Raw genomic sequence first — 24,409 nt, 5'->3', positions numbered from 1 at the left:
GTTAAAATTACACATTTAGTTCAGAAATGGTTGAACTGGGGAAAACATGGCCATTTATTTGAAAAAGTATATAGTTTTGTAACTCAAGAAACTTGATAGAGGCTTATAAGTTTGTGAAGGGGTTGTTATGTGGAAGAGGCGGTATACTTTGTGTTGCTCTGAAGATACTATTGTGGTAGATGTTACAAGGAAATAGATTAATTGTTAGAGTGGACTTTCTAACAACCCAACCAGTATAAAAATGAAATAGAACTACCTCTGGAGTATTAAACACTTGGCTTTTATATGTTTTCAGAGGCACATAATCTCCATTCTATGGATTCTGGTACCCTGTAGATTGTTTGATTTTATTCTGTATCTGATTTTAAGGTTTTGATATGCTGTTTATATGTATCAGTCAAAATGCCTTCTCCAGGCTCAGCTTCCTCAGTTTCCTTATATAGTTCTTCGATCATTAGTCATTCTGATGGTCCTTGTCTCTAGTTATCTATCAATGCCCCTGGTAAAATGGGGTGGTATTTGTCCTGAACTGTTTCTAGCCTGTTCATGTGTTAGCAGGTGGTACTGCTTTCTTCTGTATCTATAGACACACTCCTATAACTTCTGTTCTCATCCTCCACAGTTTTAACCAAGTACTTTTAAATTATTGCCTGTGTATTGCCTGTTTCCAGAAGACAGAGACCAGCACCTTGAATAATACCTGCATATAGTAAGCTTGTTTGAATGAATCAACTCACTCGTTGCTTGTTTTTACAAAGGTAACCATGCTTCATATTGAGGTTACTTAAAACATTAAAAATTTTCTAATTTTTTTTTTCTTTATAGGAATTTCGGCAGAAAGTAATGCTAGGAACTCCTTTCCTAGTTATTTGGCTGGTTGGGTTTATAGCAGACCTAAATATCGATTCCTGGCTCATTAAAGGGTTAATGTATGGTGGTGTTTGGGCTACAGTACAGTTTCTTTCAAAGTAAGTGTCGTTTTTAGCTATACCTTAACTATAATTGTAAGATTATAATTTGGATCCTGCTATATAAAATTAATGTTTTGTATGTTCAGAAAATTGCCTTTCTGTAACCTGTTTGATCTTAATGTTAAAGAATTTTGGCAAATTTATATGTGAAATATTTAAAATTTTTAATAGTGTTGTCTAGCATTAATTCTTAAGGCTAAAGTACAGTTTTAAACATTTCATTAAAAGTGGACTTGAGTTTGTTGAACTCTAAATGTAATATACATATTGCTTCTTTCTAGATCAGCGGTTCTCAACCTGTGGGTCGCGACCCCTTTGGCGGTCGAACGACCCTTTCACAGGGGTCGCCTAAGACCATCCTGCATATCAGATATTTATATTACGATTCATAACAGTAGCAACATTACAGTTATGAAGTAGCAACGAAAATAATTTTATGGTTGGGGGTTACCACAACATGAGGAACTGTATTAAAGGGTCGCGGCATTAGGAAGGTTGAGAACCACTGTTCTAAATAATTATAATGCTTGAACTTACCTTGCCATAGGAATGATATTTTCTTTGGTCATAGGCAATATGCAAAAAAGAGGTTTGATTTTAGTAGCAAGGTAAAGTCTAAGCATATGAAGCAGCTCAGTTTTTTATTATTATTATTTTCTCCCTATTTTTTATTTAAATATTGTGATAATTTCTTTTTCTTCTGTCCTTAGATCTCATTGCCTTAAAATTGCCCATCCAGCAATCCCTAGTCTGTGATCCAAAACTTCCCACCTTCCATTCATTCCTTTAGTGCTTTGTTTTTACCTGAATTTAAAAAAAGTTCTGCAAATAATTTACACAGAGATGAGAATGACTAGTAATACACTAAATGTGTTAACTCTTAGGAATAGGCTTACTTCTAGGTAACTAATCACATTTAAGTGTTTCCTGGAGCTTTGAGGGCCTTTATAAATAGGAATTCACCACGATTTTCTATTTAGCCTACATGGATGATTGATCCTGCTTATGTTTGATGAAATTTATTAATATTTATTTTTCCTGAATTCTAAATGCTGTAAATAATGACCTTCAGTTTTACTGAATTAGTAGTTCATTCTACTTGAAAAGATGTGGTGAAGACTTAACAAGAGTATATAGGTTAGGAAGAATAAAGATGAAATACACAGAAAAGCTTTAGGATTGCTTTGTACTTCTTTGTCAAATTATAACCCATCATCAGTGAATAATGCTGAATGATGAAGTTGAATTTTTGATTAAGAGTATAGGAATACACTGAAATATTAAAATTGAAAAGTAATGGAATATAATTTTAAACTCTTGGTGAATTAAAAGGAGCTTCAAAATCTTGCTGAGTCATTCAGCTGTGAAGTCATTTATTGTTGATTACTATGAAAACAGTCTTGGAATTTAAGCATTCTGTACTTCTGGATTTTGGTTAACCAGAGTTTATTATGTGAAAGGTGTGTAGTTTTCATTTAAATATGTAAATATTCATTTTCATAATGAAATATAGAGCTCAAATTTTATAAAACTTATGTTTTACAGATCCTTTTTTGATCATTCAATGCATAGTGCATTGCCCCTTGGAATATATTTGGCAACCAAATTCTGGATGTATGTGACGTGGTTCTTCTGGTTTTGGAATGATATCCTTTGGGTGTAAAGGCCATATCTAAGCAATTTTTGTTCATTATTTAAATAATTGTTTAGTAATAATTTAACATTAGGACTGAACTACTCACAATTAACAGTAAACTATTTCTAGAAAAATAAATATGAACAGTATTTCTAGAACAATAAGTATAAAAATATTGTTTTTAAAATGTTACATATTGAATAGATTGCTTTTGAAAATTGCTCTTAATAACATCAATAATAATAATAATAGCTACCATTTTTTGTATGTTTAAAGGGCATTTTCTTAAATACTTTGTATCATTTAATACACATCTAGTACATTTGTATTATCTCTAATTTATAGATGAGAAAATTTAGGCTTAAGTAGGTTAGGCTGTTATCCTTGACCAAGGCCACACAGCTAGTCTCTGGTATAAAAACATGTACTTATTTGATTCTATAACACATATTCTAAACCTTTCTTTTAAACTGTGATTTTTATGTTTTAATATCAAGCAATTTGCTCTAAATATTTTCTTAATTTCACAACTTTTGCTATGGTTGCTAACAGTTAATTTTCTCTTTTGCTTCATGAAAAGCATGTAATGCTGCATCTTCAAATATTTGCTAACTTCAATAGTTTCAATGTAGTATATTTAAAAAAATAATATTTCAAATTGTAAATGTGTATGCATGTGTGGGTATCAAAGAAGTAAGGTCATTGTTAATTTCTGATATTTTTACATAGAAAAAGTTTAGTCAGTTAAGAGAGTCTGATGTATTATAATAAAGACATGTTTCGTAAATGTTCATTAAGTCATTTTCAAAACATTACTACAAAGTATATAAGATTTTAAATGGGTGCAGTTTTTGGTGACTTGATTTTAATTAGTACCTGGTTTCACTTCACAGTCTTGCATGTTATAATACTGTATTCTTTTTGTTAAATTGTCCTGTATTTTAGTTGAAAAACAAAGCATGCTTATTTTATTTTTGAGAGTAAGGCACAATTGTAGCTACATTTGTAATGCTTATATTTTTATCGTGTATATAATTACTTTCAGAAAGTATAGTACTTTTAAAATACTTCCTTGTGTAAGTATCAAGTGAAATTTTTCCATGTGGCAGTTTTCACTAGCTCCTTCTGGGCTTGCATAATATTTTCACATAAAAATTGTCCTTCCAGAATTTATTATTAAACATTAGAATTGTCTTATTGGGACATTTAGTATGAGTCAGACAGATTTACTTGTTTTCATTACCTCATCTATTTTAAATTTATAAAAAAGCACTGACCTCTGAAGTGACTTTGTATTCCAGACATATTTTTTAACTTGATTTCCTAAATTGGACAGTAAATTTTATGTTCAAGAAAAAAGTTAGATTCCCATCTTAAAATAATTTGAGACTGTTGCTAAACTCTTAATCTGTCGTGCATGTAAGTGAAGAAAAAACAGGAAAATTAGTAAATTAAAAAATAATGAAAACTTTATGCCAGACTTTCTTATGTAGTGCAATTTGAATTTTCTTTATTTGGATATAGTATAAAAAATAGCTCTGCAGATTCCCACGGCTGGAGAGTTGAGAATGTGAGAGGAAGGAAAGGCCAGAACATTCAAGCCTATTTAACTTGCCCTATTTGAATAATTCTGCATCTAAAATAGATTTGTATGTAATTCATTTTTAAATGCATGGAATAAATTGCACATGCTAATTTTTCAAATAAAAATTGTAGTATGAGAATACTAAATTTTATACTTGCCTGTAAAGTAGGATTGATCATAGTATTGTCTCAGAGAATTCTAGAAAAGATGAATATAATACAGTTTAAGACATACCTAACATGTAAAAAGTGCTAAATAAGTACCTGTTATTATTTATATGTGAATTTTTACATCTTAAGTTCGTGTCTCAATGGGCTTTAAATGTGCATTTACATATTTGAATGTGTTTGTGTATATCTTACTCATGGGATGTGGAATCACAAATAACTTTAAATTCTGATTTTAAAAAACCATCCTTTTATACTTGTCTGTGTTGTAAAAGAACCATATCTCTAGTTCCTGTATGATTTTAGAGCTACATTTTTTGTTTTTCAATATTAAATTTCTGAGCCAGAGAGAAGCCCAAAAAACCTGTAGGAAGGAAATAGTAAAGAGCCCAGATGAATTTATAATGGATACACAAAGGATATTAGACAGAAAGGAGCCATGAAGCTCATGATACAGGATAATGATTAAGGTGCAGAGATAAATTAGCAGCAGCAATCAGGGGTAACTACCTCTTTTGCTGACCCCGTCTCCTGTTGCTTCTATCATTTTCCTCTTGCTACTAAGTACTACGTATGTAATTAAAGCTGATTAGATAGTTTTGAAAAATAGAATTACAGTCAATTTTCATTATTCACAGTAGTTAAGTTCTATAAAGTCACTGTGAATACCCACTGTTCCTAGGGGAAAAGAAGGTTAGCTTCCTATAAGCCTCTGGTCACAACATTTTTATCAACCAATCAGAATATAACCTTGTTTGACATGTGTTTCTGTTTAAACACGAAGTTTAATATTTATTGTTGACTCATTAAAGTGAACTCATTGCCAACCACACGATAATCCATGCCTGAATAAAACATATCTAACACATGTATTTTCTCTGTAGGTATAGCACAGTCTTCTTGCCTGTAGGACATTAGATAGCACTTAAGCACTACACTTAGAGGCCATTTCAAAAGGCAAAGTCACCAATAAAAACACAACGATGTGGAAGATATGGCACTAAATAAACTATGAAAAGACATTGTTCACAGTATAAAGGTGAAACACGAAGGCAGAGTGTGACCTTGTTCAACTCAGCTGAGAATGTGTGTGTAGGGTGACTCATACTGTTTGCCATTTTGTGCATATACATAAAAGACTGCAAAAACACTGTGAGTATTGATTTGCGGGCTGCAAATAAATTTTTTACTGAGTAGGCATGAGGATCAACTTTATGTTTTTCATAATATACCCACCTAAGTGTTTTTGTGAGGATAATGAATTTTATATTGACATAAACTATTTCTTTTAATAAATAAGTTCTTATTTTTTTACTATTCATTAAATATTTACCACCCCATTATACACCTTATAAAGTCACTGTGAATACCCAGTGCTTTTTGGTTTATAGCGTCCTGAGATATTTCACTTGGTTCTCAGAACAATTCTTTGAGATTAGAAAAAACAAAATGCACAAATTGTAATGCTGTTTTCTAACCGATGGATAAATTGAGGTTCTGAGAAATTGTATGTCTTGCTTAGAGTTACATAGGTAGGTGATATCAAGTCTGGTGTAGAACCCAGTCCTTTGACCTGATATAGAATAACCTTAAATTCGTAGACCTTCCTGTAAAGCAGTTTGGCAACCTGTAGAAAGAGCTTTAAAAATATACTTTGATCTCTTAATCACTTATTCATAATTAAGTAATCATGGATAAGATCAAAGATTTATTTACTAGGATGTTTATCATAGTACTATTATAATAGAGAAAAATGGAAATAACCTAAATATCCAACCTTAATACAGGGATAGTTTTATCAGTTACACTACATATGGTATGAGATAAAATAGCTATTAAAATGCTTTTTATAGACTTGATATGGGCTGATACTTTGGATATAATAAAAATGCTATAAATTATGTTTACAGAATGATTCTAATTTTAAAATGCACAAAGGATCTGAACTGGAAGTGGCGACATGTAATTTTATCAGTGATTATCTCTGGGTGTTAGATTCATGCGTGATTTTATTTTGTTTCTTGTCCTCTTATTTATTTGAAAATTTTATTGACTATGCTTCTTTTATAATAATCAACTCTAAAATTCACTGTCATACCCAGTACAGTCAACTGTGGTTGGCAACACTTATTATTTATTTATTTTTATTTCAGAGAGGAAGGAAAGGGAGAGATAGAAACATCAATGATGAGAGAGAATCATTGATCGGCTGCCTCCTGCATGCCCCCTACTAAGGATCCAGCCCGCAACCATTAAGCCACTGTGGCTGGGCAGCACCACTTTTGAAATATTGACAGTAGGTTATTAGAAATTCTTTATGTCTAAAAATAAATTATTTTCAGTTATGTTTTAAGGTCAACTAAGTTTTTAAACTAAAGATAGATGTGAAAAACTTTAGAGCCTGGAATGATTACATATATAAAAATGAAGAGAATGCAAAATTATCATTTTCACCATTCTCTTTTATGTATTTTTCTATTAAATATTTTTTCTACTTCTTCAGTTTTTTGTATATCTTTCTTAGTTTCCTTCTAATATCCTCTAAGTTTGTTTTTACCTTTCTTTAGGTATCCGATCACCTATAAATATTGCTATAAATATTCTTGTATATTTTTGTGCACATGAGCAAAAGTTTCTTTGAAATTATTAAAGATGGTCTTTTATTTTAAGTTCTGGAACTATTATAATAAGTAAAAGTACTGTCCCTGAAAAAATGCCAGGATTCAGCATTCTTTGCACATGCATTTACCTAACTTTAGTCTCAAGAGATTTTTAGCAGTTGGAACAGCTGAAAATTTGACTTTGTATTTACTCTCCTCTGTACCAGTACATTTTCTTTTTCTTTTTTTAAACCTGTTTTATTGATTTCGGAGAGGAAGGGAGAGGGATAGATAGAAATATCAACAATGAGAGAGAATCATTGATCGGCTACCTCCTGCACATCCCTCACTGGGGATCAAGCCTGCAATATGGGCATGTGCCCTGACTGGGAATCGAACCACTACCTCCTGGTTCATGGGTCAACGCCCAACCACTGAGCCACACCAGCTGGGTTGTATCAGTGCATTTTCTGAAATAAAAATGGTAAAAGTTGGGAGAAATAGGAGACTGGAGAAAGAGAAATCACTTTTATATATATGACAGGTGATAATAATTACTCTTCTTTCTTTTTTTTCTCCTACTATATTTTATGAGGTTATTTAGTGTTTGGGTATTTACCAAACAAATATAGGATTATTTTATTCAAAAAGCTGTTCTTTTTCCTGTGCTTCATAAGAAATTAAACAGTGTATATATATGATCATGTCCAAAAGTCTTACAAAATTGTTGTAGGATACTTTCTTACATAAAATCTTGAAAAATGAAATCTTAGAATTCCAGATTTTTGTGTCAGAAATGTATTGTTCTAACAACATTGCTTTATTTTTCCTAATGCTTTTTAAAAGTCTTTGATTTTTCACTTATTTTTATAAATGCCTAGTACATTTTTATATTTTTATTAGATAGAAAAATATGACCATAGAAACTATTTCTGTTTTAAGCAACTCTATAAATATCTTTTCTAAAATTAAGGTTAGCTTGAATGTTTTCAAAAAAGACAAAGGAGAGAATTTGAAGGCAGTATTTTAAATATATGAGTATGATATCTGAAGAGTTTGGTAGCTATATAAAGATTTTAATGCATATAAATAAAGTTTTATATATATATATATATATGCGACTATTCAACCGTTCGACCAGTAGCTGTGATGCACAATGACCACCAGGGAGCAGACGCTCCAACCCATAGGTTAGGTTGCTGCTGGGGCCTTGTCAGCCCGAATCTAGTTCACCCACACCCTGGGCCCAGAGAGGAGGGAGGAGGGAGCCCAGTGATTCGCAGAATCGGCTGCAGGTTAGCTTGCTCCTGGAACTCTGTCGGCCCCGAATCTGGTTCACCTGCACCAGATTCCCTTTCAATGTGCACGAATCCGTGCACCGGGCCACTAGTATGATAATAACTTTGAACATGAGAAGTCCCTTCATTTTTGTCAAAAGAAATAGTCATTTAAAAATGATCTAGTCAGTGAATTTTTAATGTGCGCGCTGACTTTTAAAAAGTAGATAAGCCTACATGATTTAATGTTTATAAAGAATTCACATTTTTTGCCCTAGCTGGTTTGGCTCAGTGGATAGAGCATTGGCTTGTGGACTGAAGGGTCCTGGGTTCGATTCTGGTCAAGGGCACATGCCCAGGTTGCAGGCTTGATCCCCAATAGGAAGCGTACAGGAGGCAGTGTATCAATGATTCTCTAGATCAATGATTCTCTCTTGTCATTGATGTTTCTATCTATCTTTCCCCTCTCCCTTCCTTTCTGAAATCAATAAAAATATATTTTAAAAAAAGAATTCACATTTTTACTTTTTACATTTAGGTATGGACATACGGAAAATATCTCATTTGATGTTTACAGAATAGATAAACCAGCTTGGGTAGTAGATGTAATAATCTATTTTCATGTAATAAATAAACCAGTTTGTATTTTTTGATTGGTAGGTGGGGGGTTTTTTTGTGGTAAAATTTAATGGATTATAAATTTACCTATAAGAGTAACTCATTGGCTCTTTAGATTCCTTAACTTTAAGTACATCTCAACTTTTTATTTATTCATCTTCCATTCCTTGCCAATAGTGTCGCACTTTTCTACAATTTTGGGAAGTCTTGGAAATCTGATCCAGGCATAATTAAAGCTACAGAAGAGCAAAAGAAAAAGGTAGCAAGAAACAATCTAACTAGTCACTTGAGTTTCACTACCAAATTATCAGTAGTTATGGTAGATATTAGAGTACAAAGGAAGAAACTGTTTAAAATTTTCAAACCAAAGAAGTTTCAAAACAAACAGATGGATAGTTGGTGCTCTTGTGATGCCTGTCCTTACACTTCCATAACATTTGATACTTTTATGCATTGCTTATTCATAAGGCTACTGGGATTGCTTTGAGAGGTGAATACAATATTTTAAACATCTCTGTAAACCCTCCACTAATAATATGCATTCAGTAGATGTTTGTTGAAAGACTTTGTAAATTGAAAGCCCGATAAATTGGTTGATACTACAGATGTATCATCACAATAACTGAAATATTTGTATATATGATCCTGGGCATCCCTCACTGTAACACAGGTACGTAGGAAGCCAATTTTATTATTTTAAGCGCTAGTTATGGACATATGGAAAATACCTATTTTAACCAGTTTTTTAAAAAATACAAAACAAATCCTGATGAATTATGTCTGCTTACAGTAGACTAAAACACTGGCATGTTCTTATAGCCCAATCCCCCCTTTTCTAGGAGATTGCTACTGTTATGTTATAGTATTCTTCAGACATTACTGCTAATAATTGGTTTGACAGGTTTTCTTAGTCATAATCCAGTTCTGAAAGTTCAGGACCAGCTGTTAGGGTAGGTAACTTAGTTTTATTCTCAGAGGAATATTCCCATAACTAAGTTTAGGGTCGCCTTTTCATATATCCAAGGAACAAAACTCCTATATTCATACTGTGGTGAAATAGCATAAGGAAATGAATAAAAGATTTTATTTGAGCTGAAAACATTGGTTACTTAAAGATGAACATCATGTTGATTGATTGATTTGATGGCACAGTAGTTGGTGAACATTGTTCAGTTTTGAGTAAAATATATATTTTTAATTTACAGACAATAGTTGAACTTGCAGAGACAGGAAGTCTGGACCTCAGTATATTCTGCAGTACCTGTTTGGTAGTATTTTTTTTTCTTCATTCTTCCATCTATCCTCTTCTAGCAGTGGTATAGCATAGAGGGTTTGGGAAACAAAGAGAAGACGTTCTTTTGCTGAACACATTTTGTGCCCTCCAAAAAAGTGATACAAGAAGAAAGATGGTAAAACGATGTCTCCTTCCAGTGTGCTTATTCCCTGATAGAACGTGACTATAGTTCTGATTCAGAGATGCCATTCATTGATACTCATTCTTATTCTCTTCCTCTCTCTTAAAATGTAATTCAACAAATAAAAAACTAAGTAATAATGCCTTTAAAATCAAAGGTTTAGTATGATCCCTAACACTATTATTTTTTTAACTACATCAGTCTGTCTATATTAGAATGTTATGCAACTTTGAGCACTATTTTATTGATATTAAAAATTGTTATCTTCATCCAGGTCATAGATAAAGATACATATGAAATTAGATAGCATTTACTTGTTGACTCAGCTATGGTAATATTGACATTATTCTATTACAGACATCAAATTTCTATAGAATAACTATTTTTTATTATTTTCTGCTTTAATTTTTATAATTCTTGAGAAAAGTGTATAAATTGCTACAATGGTTACAATGTTTATCTACATGGAAATTGAAATATCTTCAAATTGTACCTGAAACTAAATGCTCTTTTATACCTTTGCAACTGAACTGATGTCTTAACATTTGAATTATAATAAAATAGTTTAGGATTATGGAATGAGTTTTTTTAAACTGAGCTCTAATGCTACAGATTCCTTAAGTTGCTTCACTTAACATTCTTTGACCAAACAGTCATGGTTTTGAATATTCAAAATATATACTGCTGTGCTTTTGGAAGCAACTTTAGGATGCTATTTTCAAGCATTCTTTAAAAGATGGTTTTTGTTTCTATGTTTTACAATGGGTTATTTACATGTTTGGCATTCTTAACCTATAGAATGTTTTTATAGCCTACTGTTCTGTGGACATTATTCTGTCCTATAAAGTTAAGAATGCATTGCTGATGTGTTTGCCGTATGGCAAACAAATTCTTTATAAGTCACTCAGTACAGTTTTATTGTTAAACAAATATTTAATAGCAAGAACAAAACTATTTTTGCCATCATAGTCTAAATGTTTTATAATGTTTTTATAAGCTGTGTACTCCTGGGTAGATAATTTGATTTTGTAAAGTAAGAACATACATGTTATGAAATGATTCAAATCAACAGAGTATTTCTCATAATATGGGTATCTTTCACTTTGATAAATAGGCAAATCTCTAGGAGACACACCTAGATCACAGTTTTCTAAAAAACAGTTACTTTGTACATGAACTGAAGAGACTACTATATTCAGGAGCCTCTGTCAGTCTTTAGTTCAGAATTCATTGACAAATGAATTCCCAGAGGGGAAATGTAGCTGAGGGTTTAAGGTGGGAGTAGAATTTACCTAATATATCCTGCTACTTTCTCCTAAATAGATGTAGTCACATTATCTGTGGTAAAGACTAACTTACCCCTTTCTTTGATCCACAGATCATATTAGTACATGTAAGAGCTGCAAAGTCCATTTAGGTTTTCTTCTTAGGACCTCAGAATAATGTATAATCTTATGAAAATTATTGGGGAAATGGCAGTGCTTTTGTTAAAACACCAATAAAGGATATTATAAATTTTGTTTCTGGCATAGTTTAATCACTTTAGCTTTTTGTCATATACTCAGCACTGGGACTACCAGTCCTTCAAAGATTACTACTGAGTTCTTATATTCACTTGGCTGATTTAGAAAAATATAGAGTAAAATATTTTACAACAGTTAAAACATTAAGACATTATAAACATGAACTCTTTATTGCCAGTCAGAAGCTGAATAATGTATTTATAATTTGTTTTGCAAGAAATAGGGAGTACCTAAACTTCCTAAGCATATTGTACATTCTTAGATATGGCCATGCATTTCAGGGTATGTCTGTACCTGAAACTGAGATCGCAGGAGGCACTGAGAAATAGATGTGTACACTTATATTTTTTGCTAGAATATGGGATGACTCATATTAAATGATTTTGAATTCTAAAAGTTTTTATTCACTTCTAACTTGACCTTCCTTTTACTAAAGAACAATTTCATTTTATTAAAGAACAACTAATATCATGACCATTAATCACAATACATTTTCATTTAGAAGCCTAGAAAGTGGTGTTTTTATTATTCAGAAATTTGAGGGATGAAAATTAAAAATAGTATCATTCATACAAACAGCAAATTGGATGATTCTACTCCCTTCTTAAGAGTTTATATTCTAGAGTAGCCTTATCCTTTTCAACTTTGTTGTTGCAATTGAAATTGTTTTGTTTTACCCTTGGAAACCTTGGTATAATTCTTTCCCAAAAATATAGCTTTATTTTTTCATAATTATACTTTGAGAAAATAAATGTTCTGCTTTCCTCTCCAAGATATAGTGCCTTTTATAATCTTTTAACATGCCTATTAACAGATACGGAAACCAGTGAGGTCCAAACATTGTGGTGTGTGCAACCGCTGTATAGCAAAATTTGATCATCATTGCCCATGGGTGGGTAACTGTGTAGGTAAGTTTTATTAGTAATTTCTAAATATATTGTTCATTTAAGTCATTCTAAGTAATTAATAATGTATAATATTAAAGCTGATAGTAGAAAGTTCATTCCTGTACCTTACTACACTCATTCCCCCTAACTCCCTAATTATCTTCGGGTTGACAAAACCAGTTCAGTTAAGAGGATGCATTTAAAACCAGTGTCTAGAAAAGATTGATAGCATTTCTCTATCAATTTTTTCTGGTGCCTACTCTTTCCTATTTTCTCCATTGAATAATAGTGAAATTGAAAAGGAGACAGATAGTATTTTTTTTAATTAAACTAGAGAAAGTAAGGCAATAAAAATATTTGAAAGGATACAATGCACAGAGGAAGAGAGGAATGACAAATAAGAACTCTACATAATTCAGTGTTGAAGAATGGTGTAGTCTGAGGAGATGAGCTGAGTGAGCTGAGAGATGGCCCTGGGATTTCATGAGGTGACAGCAGGGAAACATTACAAAGATTGTGTAACTGTTGGGGAGAAGTCTTTGAAAAGTTGGATTATGAAGTTTATAAAAGTAAAGCTAAAATAGGGATATTTTAACATCACAAAGCAAAGAAGAGCATTAAAGCTCAGAATTGTGACTTACTTGGTTCTTTGAGACTCTTGCCTTCAAAATGAGTATCATTGCAGTCATCACATATTTGTATGTTGTTATAGGCATTCTTATATTAAAACTTTAGTGAAATCATTAATTTTCTTGAAGAACATTTTCTAAAATAATGTGTGTGATTATTGTTTCAGTTGTATCACACCTTTCATGACAGTCCCTCCCTCCCCCTAATTCTTCTCACCCCTGGTGTGTTTCCAGTTGTTGTTTTTTTAGCTGAAAAAAATTGCTTCTTTATTGTTTTTTAGGTGCAGGCAACCATAGATACTTTATGGGCTACCTGTTCTTCTTACTTTTTATGATCTGCTGGATGATTTATGGTTGTATTTCTTGTGAGTACAATTAGGTTTTTTCTCTTCTTAGAACACAAATGTTTGCATACTCATGCTTACCATGTTAACAACAATATGATAATGACAAAAATCTTTTAACTAAAAATTTTGGTTTGAGGCAACTCACTGCAATGAAGCATAAAGAAAAAATAGATAATAGAATTATCAATTATGTTCAGCTTATAGTATAAGCAACAGAATTACCAATTAACTATTGTTTAATACATGTGTCCCTGAAAAATGTGTTGGCTTAATAGGCTTTGAAAAGCTTCTGGGTTAAATATATGTACATGTTTTTTACATCATTTGCTTGCTTTACTGTAGTAGTTTATAGATTTTGTGATTGTGCTAGTTGCTCTTTCTTAGCAAACATAGTTGTTTCTTAGCAAACATGGTAAAGATAGTTGAAGTTAAATTTGCAGAGAACTTGAAATATTTTGAGAAGTGAGGTAATTATTGCCTACTAGAGAATATTAAAAGATATTAGAAATTACTCTTTTAAGAATAAGTTGTCATTCATTTGATTATATAAGTTTAGTACCTTAGAGGAATTTGTGAGGTTTTGTTGCATTGAAAACATAAATTGGAAAGAGTTTAAATCAGCAGTTCTCAACCTGTGGGTCGCGACCCCTTTGGCGGTCGAACGACCCTTTCACAGGGGTCGCCTAAGACCATCCTGCATATCAGATATTTACATTACGATTCATAACAGTAGCAACATTACAGTTATGAAGTAGCAACGAAAATAATTTTATGGTTGGGTCACAACATGAGGGCTATATTTAAAGGGCCAGAAGGTTGAGAACCACTGGTTTAAATGAATATATTAGTTACTATGCAGGTCTTCGTGGTACTTAGCATAAAGATGTATTAGATCCCAGCTTAAAAATAAATCTTGGAAGGATGATTTCCTGGCTCTCCTACGCACACAGATATTGAGAATAACCTCTGTTATTGCCCTAATAAAAAAGGAGGCTACGTCCTCAAATACATGTGGATAGTATCCATCAAATAAAATCTGAATATTGTTAAATACAGTGATTTTTTTTAAAAGATTGGCTGCTTTGCTTTCCATTTCTGATGTGATTTTTTTGTTTTTATTTTACTTTTTATCTATTTTACTTTTTCCATTGCCATTTATCTCATGTCCTCTTCCACCTCCACCCTCCCTTCCCATCTCCGCCTGCAAAATCACCACCACAATGTTAACCATGATTTGTCCCTGTTTTGTTTTTTTCTTTTTCTCAATCTCTACACCTCCCAACCCTAACCCTAAACCCCCAACACACACACATTTTTCTCTAATGTATAATCGGATTATTTAAGACTATAAAAAATGTGCATTGAAAGTCACTAATTAAAGCTAGACTCTTAGATCATGCTTTTTGTTTTGTGTTTCTTTTGGCGGGGGGCAGCCCCCCCCTTTTTTTTAAGCCTCATGTAAGGCTATGTTTATTGTGTTGTTTTGTGCTTTTTTTGAGAGAGAGAGAGCGCGCGCGCACGCAATCAGTTAGCTTCCGTATGCACCCCATCCGGGGACCAACCCGTAACTTTGGCATGTACCCTGACTGAGAATCAAACCTGCAACCTTTTTGGTGTATGGGACATTGCTCCAACCAACTGAGCCACCTGGCCAAGGCTTGGATCATGTTTTTTAAGTGGTGCCTACCACAAATATCTACACAGGTGCTTGGGTGATTATTGAGTAAATGTGAGTATTTTTCTGATTTTAGACTGGGGACTCCACTGTGAGACCACTTACACCAAGGATGGATTTTGGACATATATTACTCAAATTGCCACATGTTCGCCTTGGATGTTTTGGATGTTTCTGAACAGCATTTTTCATTTCATGTGGGTGGCTGTATTACTCATGTGTCAGATGTACCAGGTACGTGCAAGTGCATTATTTGTTCTTTAGTGTACTAATTGAAAACTCTTAAAAATTTACTTCTTGCTTAAAAGATCATAATGTATTCTCTTTTCACTCACTCTTACATTTCAAATAGTACAGTTTTAATTTACTTTGTACTTTTCTTCCTCCTCCTCCTTATTTTATGAACTTTTGACTTTGAATACTACTCTTGACAGAACTTTTTATTTCTGTTTTTCCTGATTCAAATACATCCAATTGGATATAATTGTAAGTTTAGATTGATGATGCCATTAAATTTGTGTTCATTTTAATAATAATGTTTTATTACTGACAAATATCAACATTTGTCTTTTATTAAATTAGTTTTTAAAAAGTTCATTCTTAAAGGGGCTGATTGAGGTGGTCTGTGTACATAGTGTCCATCTCTCCATGTGCACAATGCCAAGTAACCTGTTTTTATTTTATTTTATTTTTTAATATATTTATTGATTTCAGAGAGGAGGGGAGAGGGGGAGAGAGAGAGAAATATCAGTGATGAGAGAGACTCATGGATCAGCTGCCTCCTGCATGCCCCCTACTGGGGATCCAGCCCCACCTGGGCATGTGCCCTGACCGGGAATCGAACCATGACCTCCTGGTTCATAGTTTGACGCTCAACCACTGAGCCACAATGGCTGGGCCTGTTTTTAAATATATTCCCCATTTTATGAGCTATTTTTCATGGAGTCAAAATGATATTTTGTGAACTAGCTTGATATTTTCCTGATTGAAAACCAAAAGCAGACTTCATCATTTTTCTCTCCATCCTGACCTTGAGAGTTCATTAACTTACTTACATTAAATACTCAGAGAATTAATGGCTTGCTTTCCTTATCTCTTAGATATCATGTTTAGGTATTACTACAAATGAAAGAATGAATGCCAGAAGATACAAGCACTTTAAAGTCACAACAACATCTATTGAAAGCCCATTCAAGTACGTACATGTTTATAAATTTAATATTTTCCCTTGGCATATAAATTTCCTTACTAAACCAAACTCAGCAATTATCTAGTGAATACATCAAAGAGAAGTGTTTTCTTTATTTACGGCAATAGGATATTAAGTAGGAAATGTTTCTTTTACTTAGCAATATGTAAAATAGTTTATAAATCCTACTAAATTTTAAATTTCAGCCACACGTAGCATTAATTAGTTTATCATAACTTTAGAATTTATCACATTAACTGTTTATAAATTTGTGGTACTCTTTTTTTTCTTAATTGCACAATTCAAACTTTATTGACCTGTTAACATAAGCATTTGATTTTTAATCTTTCCATCAATTTATAAATTTTCATTAGAAAATGAATGTATCCAGAGAAATGAAACAAGATTTTAAAAATATAATCAATTGAAGTTTATATTTAGGGAAATTTCCTAGGCTCTAAGACAGCTACTTTTCAGTACAAGTTGTGTATTTCATTTACCCTCTGATTGAGACAAAAATTCCCACATGTCTTATCTTTTTAAATTGAGGTATAATTGGCATGTAACATTACATTAGTTTTAGGTGTACAACATAATTTGATATTTGCATACATTGAAAAATAATCACCACAAGAGTCTAGTTAACATCTGTCACCATACATAGCTAAAAAATTTTTCTTATGAGAACTTTTAAGATCTACTCTCTTAGCAACTTTCAAATATGCAATACAATATTATTAACTACTAGAGGCCTGGTGCACAAAATTCATGCACAGGTAGGGTCCCTAGGCCTGGCCGGTGATCAGGGCTGATCAGGTTCCTCACCTCCCTGCCTCCTCCTTCCCTTGCTCCCTCAGCGCCCCACTGCCACTGCTGGTCACCCACCATGTTTTGTGCCGCCCCCTGGTGGTCAGCGCGCATCATAGCGAGCGAGTGAATTCCCAGTCTCCCGGTCGAACTTCTAAGGGGACAATTTGCATATTAGCCTTTTATATAGGATAGTCACCATGTTGTACAGTATACCAGAACTTATTTTATAACTGAAGTTTGTACCTTCTGAGGAATTTTCTTAACACATTTCAACCATCCCACCACCCTTTACTTCTGGCAACCACCAAACTGTTCTCTTTTTATGAGCTTGGGTTTTGTTTATTTATTTGTTTGTTCATTTGGATTCCACATATAAGTGATAGCATATGGCATTTGTTTTTCTCTGTACGCACTACTTTTTTTTAATTTACTTATCCATCAATGGACACCTAAGTTGTTTCCATATCTTGGCTATTGTAAATAATGCTGCAGTAAACATGGAGGTGCATTTATCTTTTCAAGTTAGTGTTTTTGTTTTCTTTGGATAAATACCCAGAAGTGGAATTGCTTGGTCATATTGTTGTTCTATCTTTAAATTTTTGAGGAAACTCCATACTGTTTTTCATACTGGCTGCACTAATTTACAATCTTACCAACAGTGCACAGGGTACCCTTTTCACCACTTCCTCACCAGCACTTGTTATTGCTAGTCTTTTTTTTTTATAATAGTCATTCTAAAAGGTGTGAAGTTTATCTTATTTGTGCATTTCTCTGATGAGTAGTGATGTTGAACATCTTTTCATGTCATGTACCTTTTCACCATTTGTATGTCTTCTTTGGAAAATGTCTATTCAGATCTTCTGCCCATTTTTTAAACAGATTGTTTGCTTTTTTGCTATTGAGTTGTAAGATTTTGGATAGTAATATATATTTATATATATATATATTTATATATATATTTATATATTTGGATAGTAATCCCTTAGCAGGTCTATGACTTGTAAATATTTTCTATTCAGTAGGTTGCCTTTTCATTTAATTCATGGTTTTCCTTGATGTGCAGAAGCGTTTTAGTTTGATGTTGTCCCACTTATATTTGTTTTTGTTGCTTTTGCATTTGGTGTCAGATTTAAAAATTCATCACCAAGACTGATGTCAAGGAGCTCACTGCCTCTTTGTTTCTAGGAGTTTTATGGTTTTAGGTCTTATATTTTTTAATTCATTTTAGGTTAATTTCCATGTTAATGATGTAAGATGGTCCAGTTTATTCTTTATATGTTGCTATCCAGTTTTCCAAACCCCATTTATTAAAGAGACTGTCCTGTTCCTTATATATACATTTTAAAAATGAATTCAGTTTGATGCCAAGAAATAGTAGTTTCTTAATTATATGAAATATTTAAAACTTGGAGTTTTATTCAAGCTACTTGCCTACCACCTGGAAGCTTTTGCAGTGCTATTAACTATTGTATGCTTCTGGGAAGCAAACAAGCCTGTAACTAAGGACAAAAATAAGAGAGGCAATTAGGTAGTTTTCAGAACTTTCCTTTAGGCACAATCCTATATAATAAAAGGCTAATATGCAGACAGACCAAACTGTGGAACAACCGAACCAGTGGCTGTGACGTGCGCTGACCACCAGGGGGCGCTTGCGGAACATGGCAGGCGTTAGCAGCAGGTGGCATAGCGCAGAATATGGTGGGCATCAATCACGGCGGAATGGTGGGACAGGTGAGCGGGGGCGCCAGACCAAGGCAGGGCACCCGTCGCTGTCATTGGGGCGAGCCTCTGGTGGTTACTGAAAATTCTTTGCTCCCACCTCCTGTGGTCCTGCTCATTGCTCACACCTGCTGCTGGTGCCGCTACAGGTGCAAGCAGCGGCTGCTGGCCCCGATCGCCCCTCATGGCTTCTCCACCTCCCCCTGCTTCTGAGGGGTGATTGGGGCCAGCAACTGCCACTCACACCTGCTGCCAGCAATAGCTCTGCTCACACCTGCTACTAGCACTGGAGCTGCCCCTTACACCCACTGCTGGCGCCGGTCCCGATCGCTTAACGCCGTCAGCGGGTGCGAGCGGCAGCTGCCAGCTCCGATCGCCCCTGAGGGCTTCTCCACCTCTCCCTGATCCTGAGTGGTGATCGGGGCCGGGACCCACTGCTCTTACCCACTGATGGCGCCAGCCCCACTTGCACCCGCTGCTGGCACCAGCCCCAATTGCTCTGCGCCATCAGCAGGTATGAGCAGGGACAGCGCCATCAGCATGTGGGAGCGACGGCAGGAGCGAGGCTGCCGGCAGACAGGACTGGGGGTCATGGTGGGTGGGGCTGGGCAGGGGCATGGAGGATGGGCCAAGACACACTCCTGTGCCTACCACAGCCTTGCAGCCCACAGTTCCTTTCAAGGTGCACGAATTCGTGCACTGGGCCCCTAGTAGTTACATAAGGGGGAAGCAGACTGCTTTTCCAAAGGTGTTCTCAAAGTTCTAAAATTCCCTGAACTTACCTGGACCCTTTTTTAAATTGTTATATTAGGTACACTACCAAATTCATGCTATTTGTATTTATTTTGTCTTTTACTTTCTCAATTTTGGATGTAGTTTATCTTCTTGCCAAAGAACCACCAATCAAGGAAAGGTTTTATAAAAAATTACATGACAAGAATGAAATGCAAATTTGAATAACTTTAAAGTGTAAGTGTGTAACTCATTAAATTAGCACAAGAGAAAAGAAAAACCAGGGTTGGCCAAGCTGTGAAGAAACATGAATGCGCATATATTTTATTGATCTATAAACAGGTTCTTTCTGGCAAGTAACCTGAGATTTTAAATTTAGAAAAAAAATATTTATCACCAAAATTATATTAAAATCATATAGTAAATCATTGTACTAATACTCTTTTTCTTTTTGGGGTTTTTTTTTTTTAGCCATGGATGTGTAAGGAATGTTATAGACTTCTTTGAATTTCGATGCTGTGGCCTCTTTCGTCCCGTTATTGTGGACTGGACAAGGCAGTATACAATAGAATATGACCAAATATCAGGATCTGGGTACCAGCTCGTGTAGCAGCGTCTTTATCTTATGAAGCATATTGCTAAGTGGTGCCTGAAAATGTGTCTGTCCGTGTCTCTCTCACACTCGAATCCACATCCTTTGAACAAGAGCATGTTGTATGTAGGGCTAACAGTGAATTTTAGTCTTTTTTTTCAACACTTTTATTAACAAAGGTAAATATGGACAGAACACACTGCCACTTCCAGGAAGAGTAAAGATCTTAAAAAGAATTTTAATGTGGGAATTCACAACATACTCAACTTTTTGGTTTTGTTCTCATAACACTTTTCACAAAAAAAGAGTGAACTTCCTCTGTTGACAGATACTAATCAGAAATGTTTGAGTGTTGCTAAAACTAAATTTATGGTATACAGCTAAATTTTATGGTACAATCTACTAATAGTATTGCAGTTAATTCCACGAGAGTTGTCTTAAATTGATTCAAACTAGAATTATGTACATTTTAGAATGTACATGTTTATACTGTGATGAAAATCATGTGGTTTTATTAGGGATCCTCTCTAATGTGTCTTCAAAGGCACAAGAAAATAATGTTCACCAAAAAAAAATGTGCTAACAATACTATATTGCTATCAGCTCTTGCAGTGCTGATATATTTCTGGTTCAGTGAAATAATTTGTAGTAACCTTGCTGTGAGGTTTTATGGTCTGATAACAAAACACTTGCATGAGTATAGTAAGTCATGCCATTTTGTTCAAGCTTAAAAGCCCTACTAAATGCATGATACACCTCATAGAATGTATTCTAGCACCTACTATCCAGTAAAGCATAAATTAGAATTTAATTTGATGTGCACACAATCTACTTTCTAAGAGTTAAGGTATTTTCAAGAAAATGCAGAATAAGTTAATGCTAAATTCTCACTAATAGATAAGTGAATTTACTTTTAAAATTCTGAGCTGCAAAATAAAGACAAAATGATGGAGTTTAGCTAATGGTGGAGCATGATCTCTGTACATAGCACATCTGAATAAAAGAAAAGCTAATAGTATATTCTGGTTTTAAAAATATGACCTATCAGAAAGAATTCAATCCCAAGTTTGAGTTTTTTCAGTATTGAATGTTTTGAAATTTGTTATGCCATCTGGATTTCAAAAAAGATTTTTCTTATATTGTTAAACGTGATGCACTGATCAATTTTTGTTGCAGCATTTTCATACTCACGATGAACTATCAGTCACTGCTTCCATAAATATTGTTTACAGAGTGAGGCTTGCTGTAGTCCTCTTAAGTGCTGTAGCAAACTGTGGTTCGAGCAACCTGTGGGAAACCTGTGAGAGGGAATGGGCTGGGGGAGGGTGGGAAAAGGGTGGTCAGACTAATGACAGATCCTAGGCCAGTGTAAAGATTGTGTATCTGTATATAAATAATTTATCAAATAGTTTTCTCTTTGTGTCTGTGTATGTGTTAGTTGTTTAAAGCTGCTCATTTCATTTTATCCAACCAAAAGAAAAGGAAGATAACTAATGAGCTTCTAGTGATGTTTCATATTGCTGTTAATAGGCATTATACCTTGCAAGTTCACTGCATGTCTGATGCTTGGTAAAATTAGTATTCCCTGTACAATGCAGATTACAGGTATTAAAGCAATCTAGTGGTATACCCGCCGCCCCTTGCCTTAGTAAGAGGAGCAGTGAAAATGTATATAGTTGATGTTCAGTATTTCCAAATACTGTTTTTATATAGTTCCTTTGACCATAAGTCACACATCAGAAAGATTACCTTAGTGTGTTTGTGAGTGTTTTAAGATTAGGAAATTGGCATATGTACTTTATTTTTGAAAAGGGAAGATTTGGTTGTAGGGTGGCAATAGCATTGTGCCATTTTTGTCAGAGTGTAAAGAACTGGTCAATTTACAAATGTCTCTGCTAGCTTTGACTACTAATTGGGGCAAATTTTAGATAATTTTTTTATTTCACAATTATTTATAAAAGCCTAGAGTTTGTTTTAATTTTTTGTATTTTGAGCCACTTCACATGAAGACTCAGTTACAGTTTTTATTGAATACATTTTTATTAACAGTCAAATACTATGGTGATTTTCTAATTTGGATAAGAGTGTTGTTACCATGTTTTTTCTTTGTGGTACAATATTCTTTTCAGTGCAAGAGATGTCTTTCAGTTAAATAGAAAAGCCCTCTAGATATATAATTACATGGAAAATATTAGCAATGTTAACTAGTACTAACCATCTCATAATACCAATGAAATCTTTAACTCAGAAATGGTCAGATGGTCAGGAGCCAACTGTGCAGCATTGCGCCCTGTTTATTTCATAGGTCTTGTATGTGAAACCAGCTTAACCCCGTTCTAAACTTGTGTATGAAGGTGACCCTTCGGGAAGTAGTTCATATCAGCTTAATTGGGTACATTTAACAAATAGGAACTTATTTCTCAGCTCTGAACATGAACTTTTTCTTTGGAGTTTTTTTCCTTCATATTTTTGTTGTTCCCAGGAATTTGTTTGAAATAATAGAAGGCATAAAACAACATTATAATTAAGCTATTGATATTTTTATTTTATATTTTCTTTATTTATAACTGTGCCAAGTATTATTTTGCTACTTACCGTGTTACTCTGTGGAAAGGAAAACCTGTAAAGTGTTTAATAAATTAGCTCTCCTCACATAAATTAAATCTGTCAAAATTTTTAAAATATTAATCAGAATAAATATTGACTCTTAAGTGTGTGCTTGCTTATTTCACTTGATTCACTTCAAGAAATTGATGAAACACTAGTAGTGGTACCTATAATGTGAAAAGATTATTCTATATACTTATATCGAGTCAACTAGGATTCAAGTTTCAAGATTAGAAATTGGTGAAAGTAAAGGATGGTAGTGGTATTCTAAAAAAAAGTTCCACAATTTTATGTGTATTTGTGTGTGTAATTATTTTGTAATAAAGAAAATGAAGTTTTCTGTAAGAATCTTAGGTTATATGGAATTAGTAGGATCCTCTGGGACTATATGAATCTCCAAGTTTTAAATATAAGTATATTTAAGAGGTTTTTAAAAAAATATTGTTCTTGATTTCAGAGAGGAAGGGAGAAAAGAGAGAAATAGAAACATCAATGAGAAACATTGATTGGCTGCCTCCTGCACCCCCACCCCCGAGGATCGAGCGTGCCCTGACCGGGAATCAAACCCACACACTTTTGTTGCCGGGAACGAGGCCCAACCAACTGAACCACATCAGCCCAGATGGATAGTTTTTAAAATAAAAATATGTATTTGCCACGTAGCACTTTAATATCACACTTGGATTACTTGGGTGCTACCCTGTCAATTTGCATCCAAATGATGAAAGTAATTCTTCCCAGAACAGTCTGCCCAAAGCCAAATTCCCTTCTCCACTCCTGAAACCAGTGGAAGCTAAGTTTACAGTTTCATAGTAGCTGTTTTGCCATGACTCCCAGTTTAAGAATAATTTTACTTATTATGAATGGATATCTATCTAACTAAGCAAGAAGTCTCAAATTACCAGGCACCTGGCAACTTCACATAGAATATTTTTCTCTAGGATATTACTAGCATCTCCAACACAATTTGGGAAATAGTAAGTGTGGGAAATGTTGCCTCTGTGTAGGGAAGTTTATTATATAAAACATTCTGGGTAATCTATTACTGCTTCCAACCACCCCAAATTTAGTGGCTTAAAATGGTATTTTTGTTCACAGATCTGCATTTAGTCAGAACGCAACTAGAGTAGCTCACGTTAATCCCCTTGGTGTCAGCTGGGATGGTTCAAAAACAGGACTGGAATGATCTGAAGGCTCACTCACATGTGTGATAGGTTGATTGATAAAGGCTGATGAGTGATAGCTATAACACCTATATTTAGCTTCTATATGTAGTCTGGGCTTTCTTAAAACATGGTGGCTCAAGTTCTACAAGTAAGCACCCCAAGAAAGTAAGCAAGCAGAAGCTGTATTGTCATTTTTTACCTAGACTTGTCCATCAGATTCTGTGAGTTAAAAATGCATCACCAAGGTTAGCCTTTGTTCAAAGG

At 34.0% G+C, this 24,409-nt stretch overlaps 1 protein-coding gene across 1 annotated transcript in view; it reads left to right on the top strand.

Moving 5' to 3' along the window:
• ZDHHC17 (zinc finger DHHC-type palmitoyltransferase 17) overlaps positions 1 to 23,083 on the top strand; it is a 91,914-nt gene extending 68,831 nt beyond the window's left edge. Inside the window, exons 9-17 of the mRNA XM_070409678.1 lie at positions 826 to 968; positions 2,517 to 2,619; positions 8,991 to 9,113; positions 10,060 to 10,122; positions 12,607 to 12,700; positions 13,590 to 13,673; positions 15,407 to 15,564; positions 16,431 to 16,525; positions 20,252 to 23,083. Of these exons, the coding sequence (XP_070265779.1) occupies positions 826 to 968; positions 2,517 to 2,619; positions 8,991 to 9,113; positions 10,060 to 10,122; positions 12,607 to 12,700; positions 13,590 to 13,673; positions 15,407 to 15,564; positions 16,431 to 16,525; positions 20,252 to 20,390 (1,002 nt within the window). The 3' untranslated portion in view covers positions 20,391 to 23,083. The remainder of the gene's footprint in view (positions 1 to 825; positions 969 to 2,516; positions 2,620 to 8,990; positions 9,114 to 10,059; positions 10,123 to 12,606; positions 12,701 to 13,589; positions 13,674 to 15,406; positions 15,565 to 16,430; positions 16,526 to 20,251) is intronic.
• The last annotated feature ends 1,326 nt before the right edge of the window (positions 23,084 to 24,409 follow it).

This window comes from Myotis yumanensis, unplaced genomic scaffold (genome assembly GCF_028538775.1).
Source record: "Myotis yumanensis isolate MYYU_CA2020_CCGP unplaced genomic scaffold, mMyoYum1.0.hap1 SCAF_3, whole genome shotgun sequence".
Lineage (NCBI taxonomy): Eukaryota > Metazoa > Chordata > Mammalia > Chiroptera > Vespertilionidae > Myotis > Myotis yumanensis.
The sequence above is the reverse complement of the archived record's forward strand: the minus strand, read 5'-3'. Positions and strand labels throughout refer to the sequence as shown.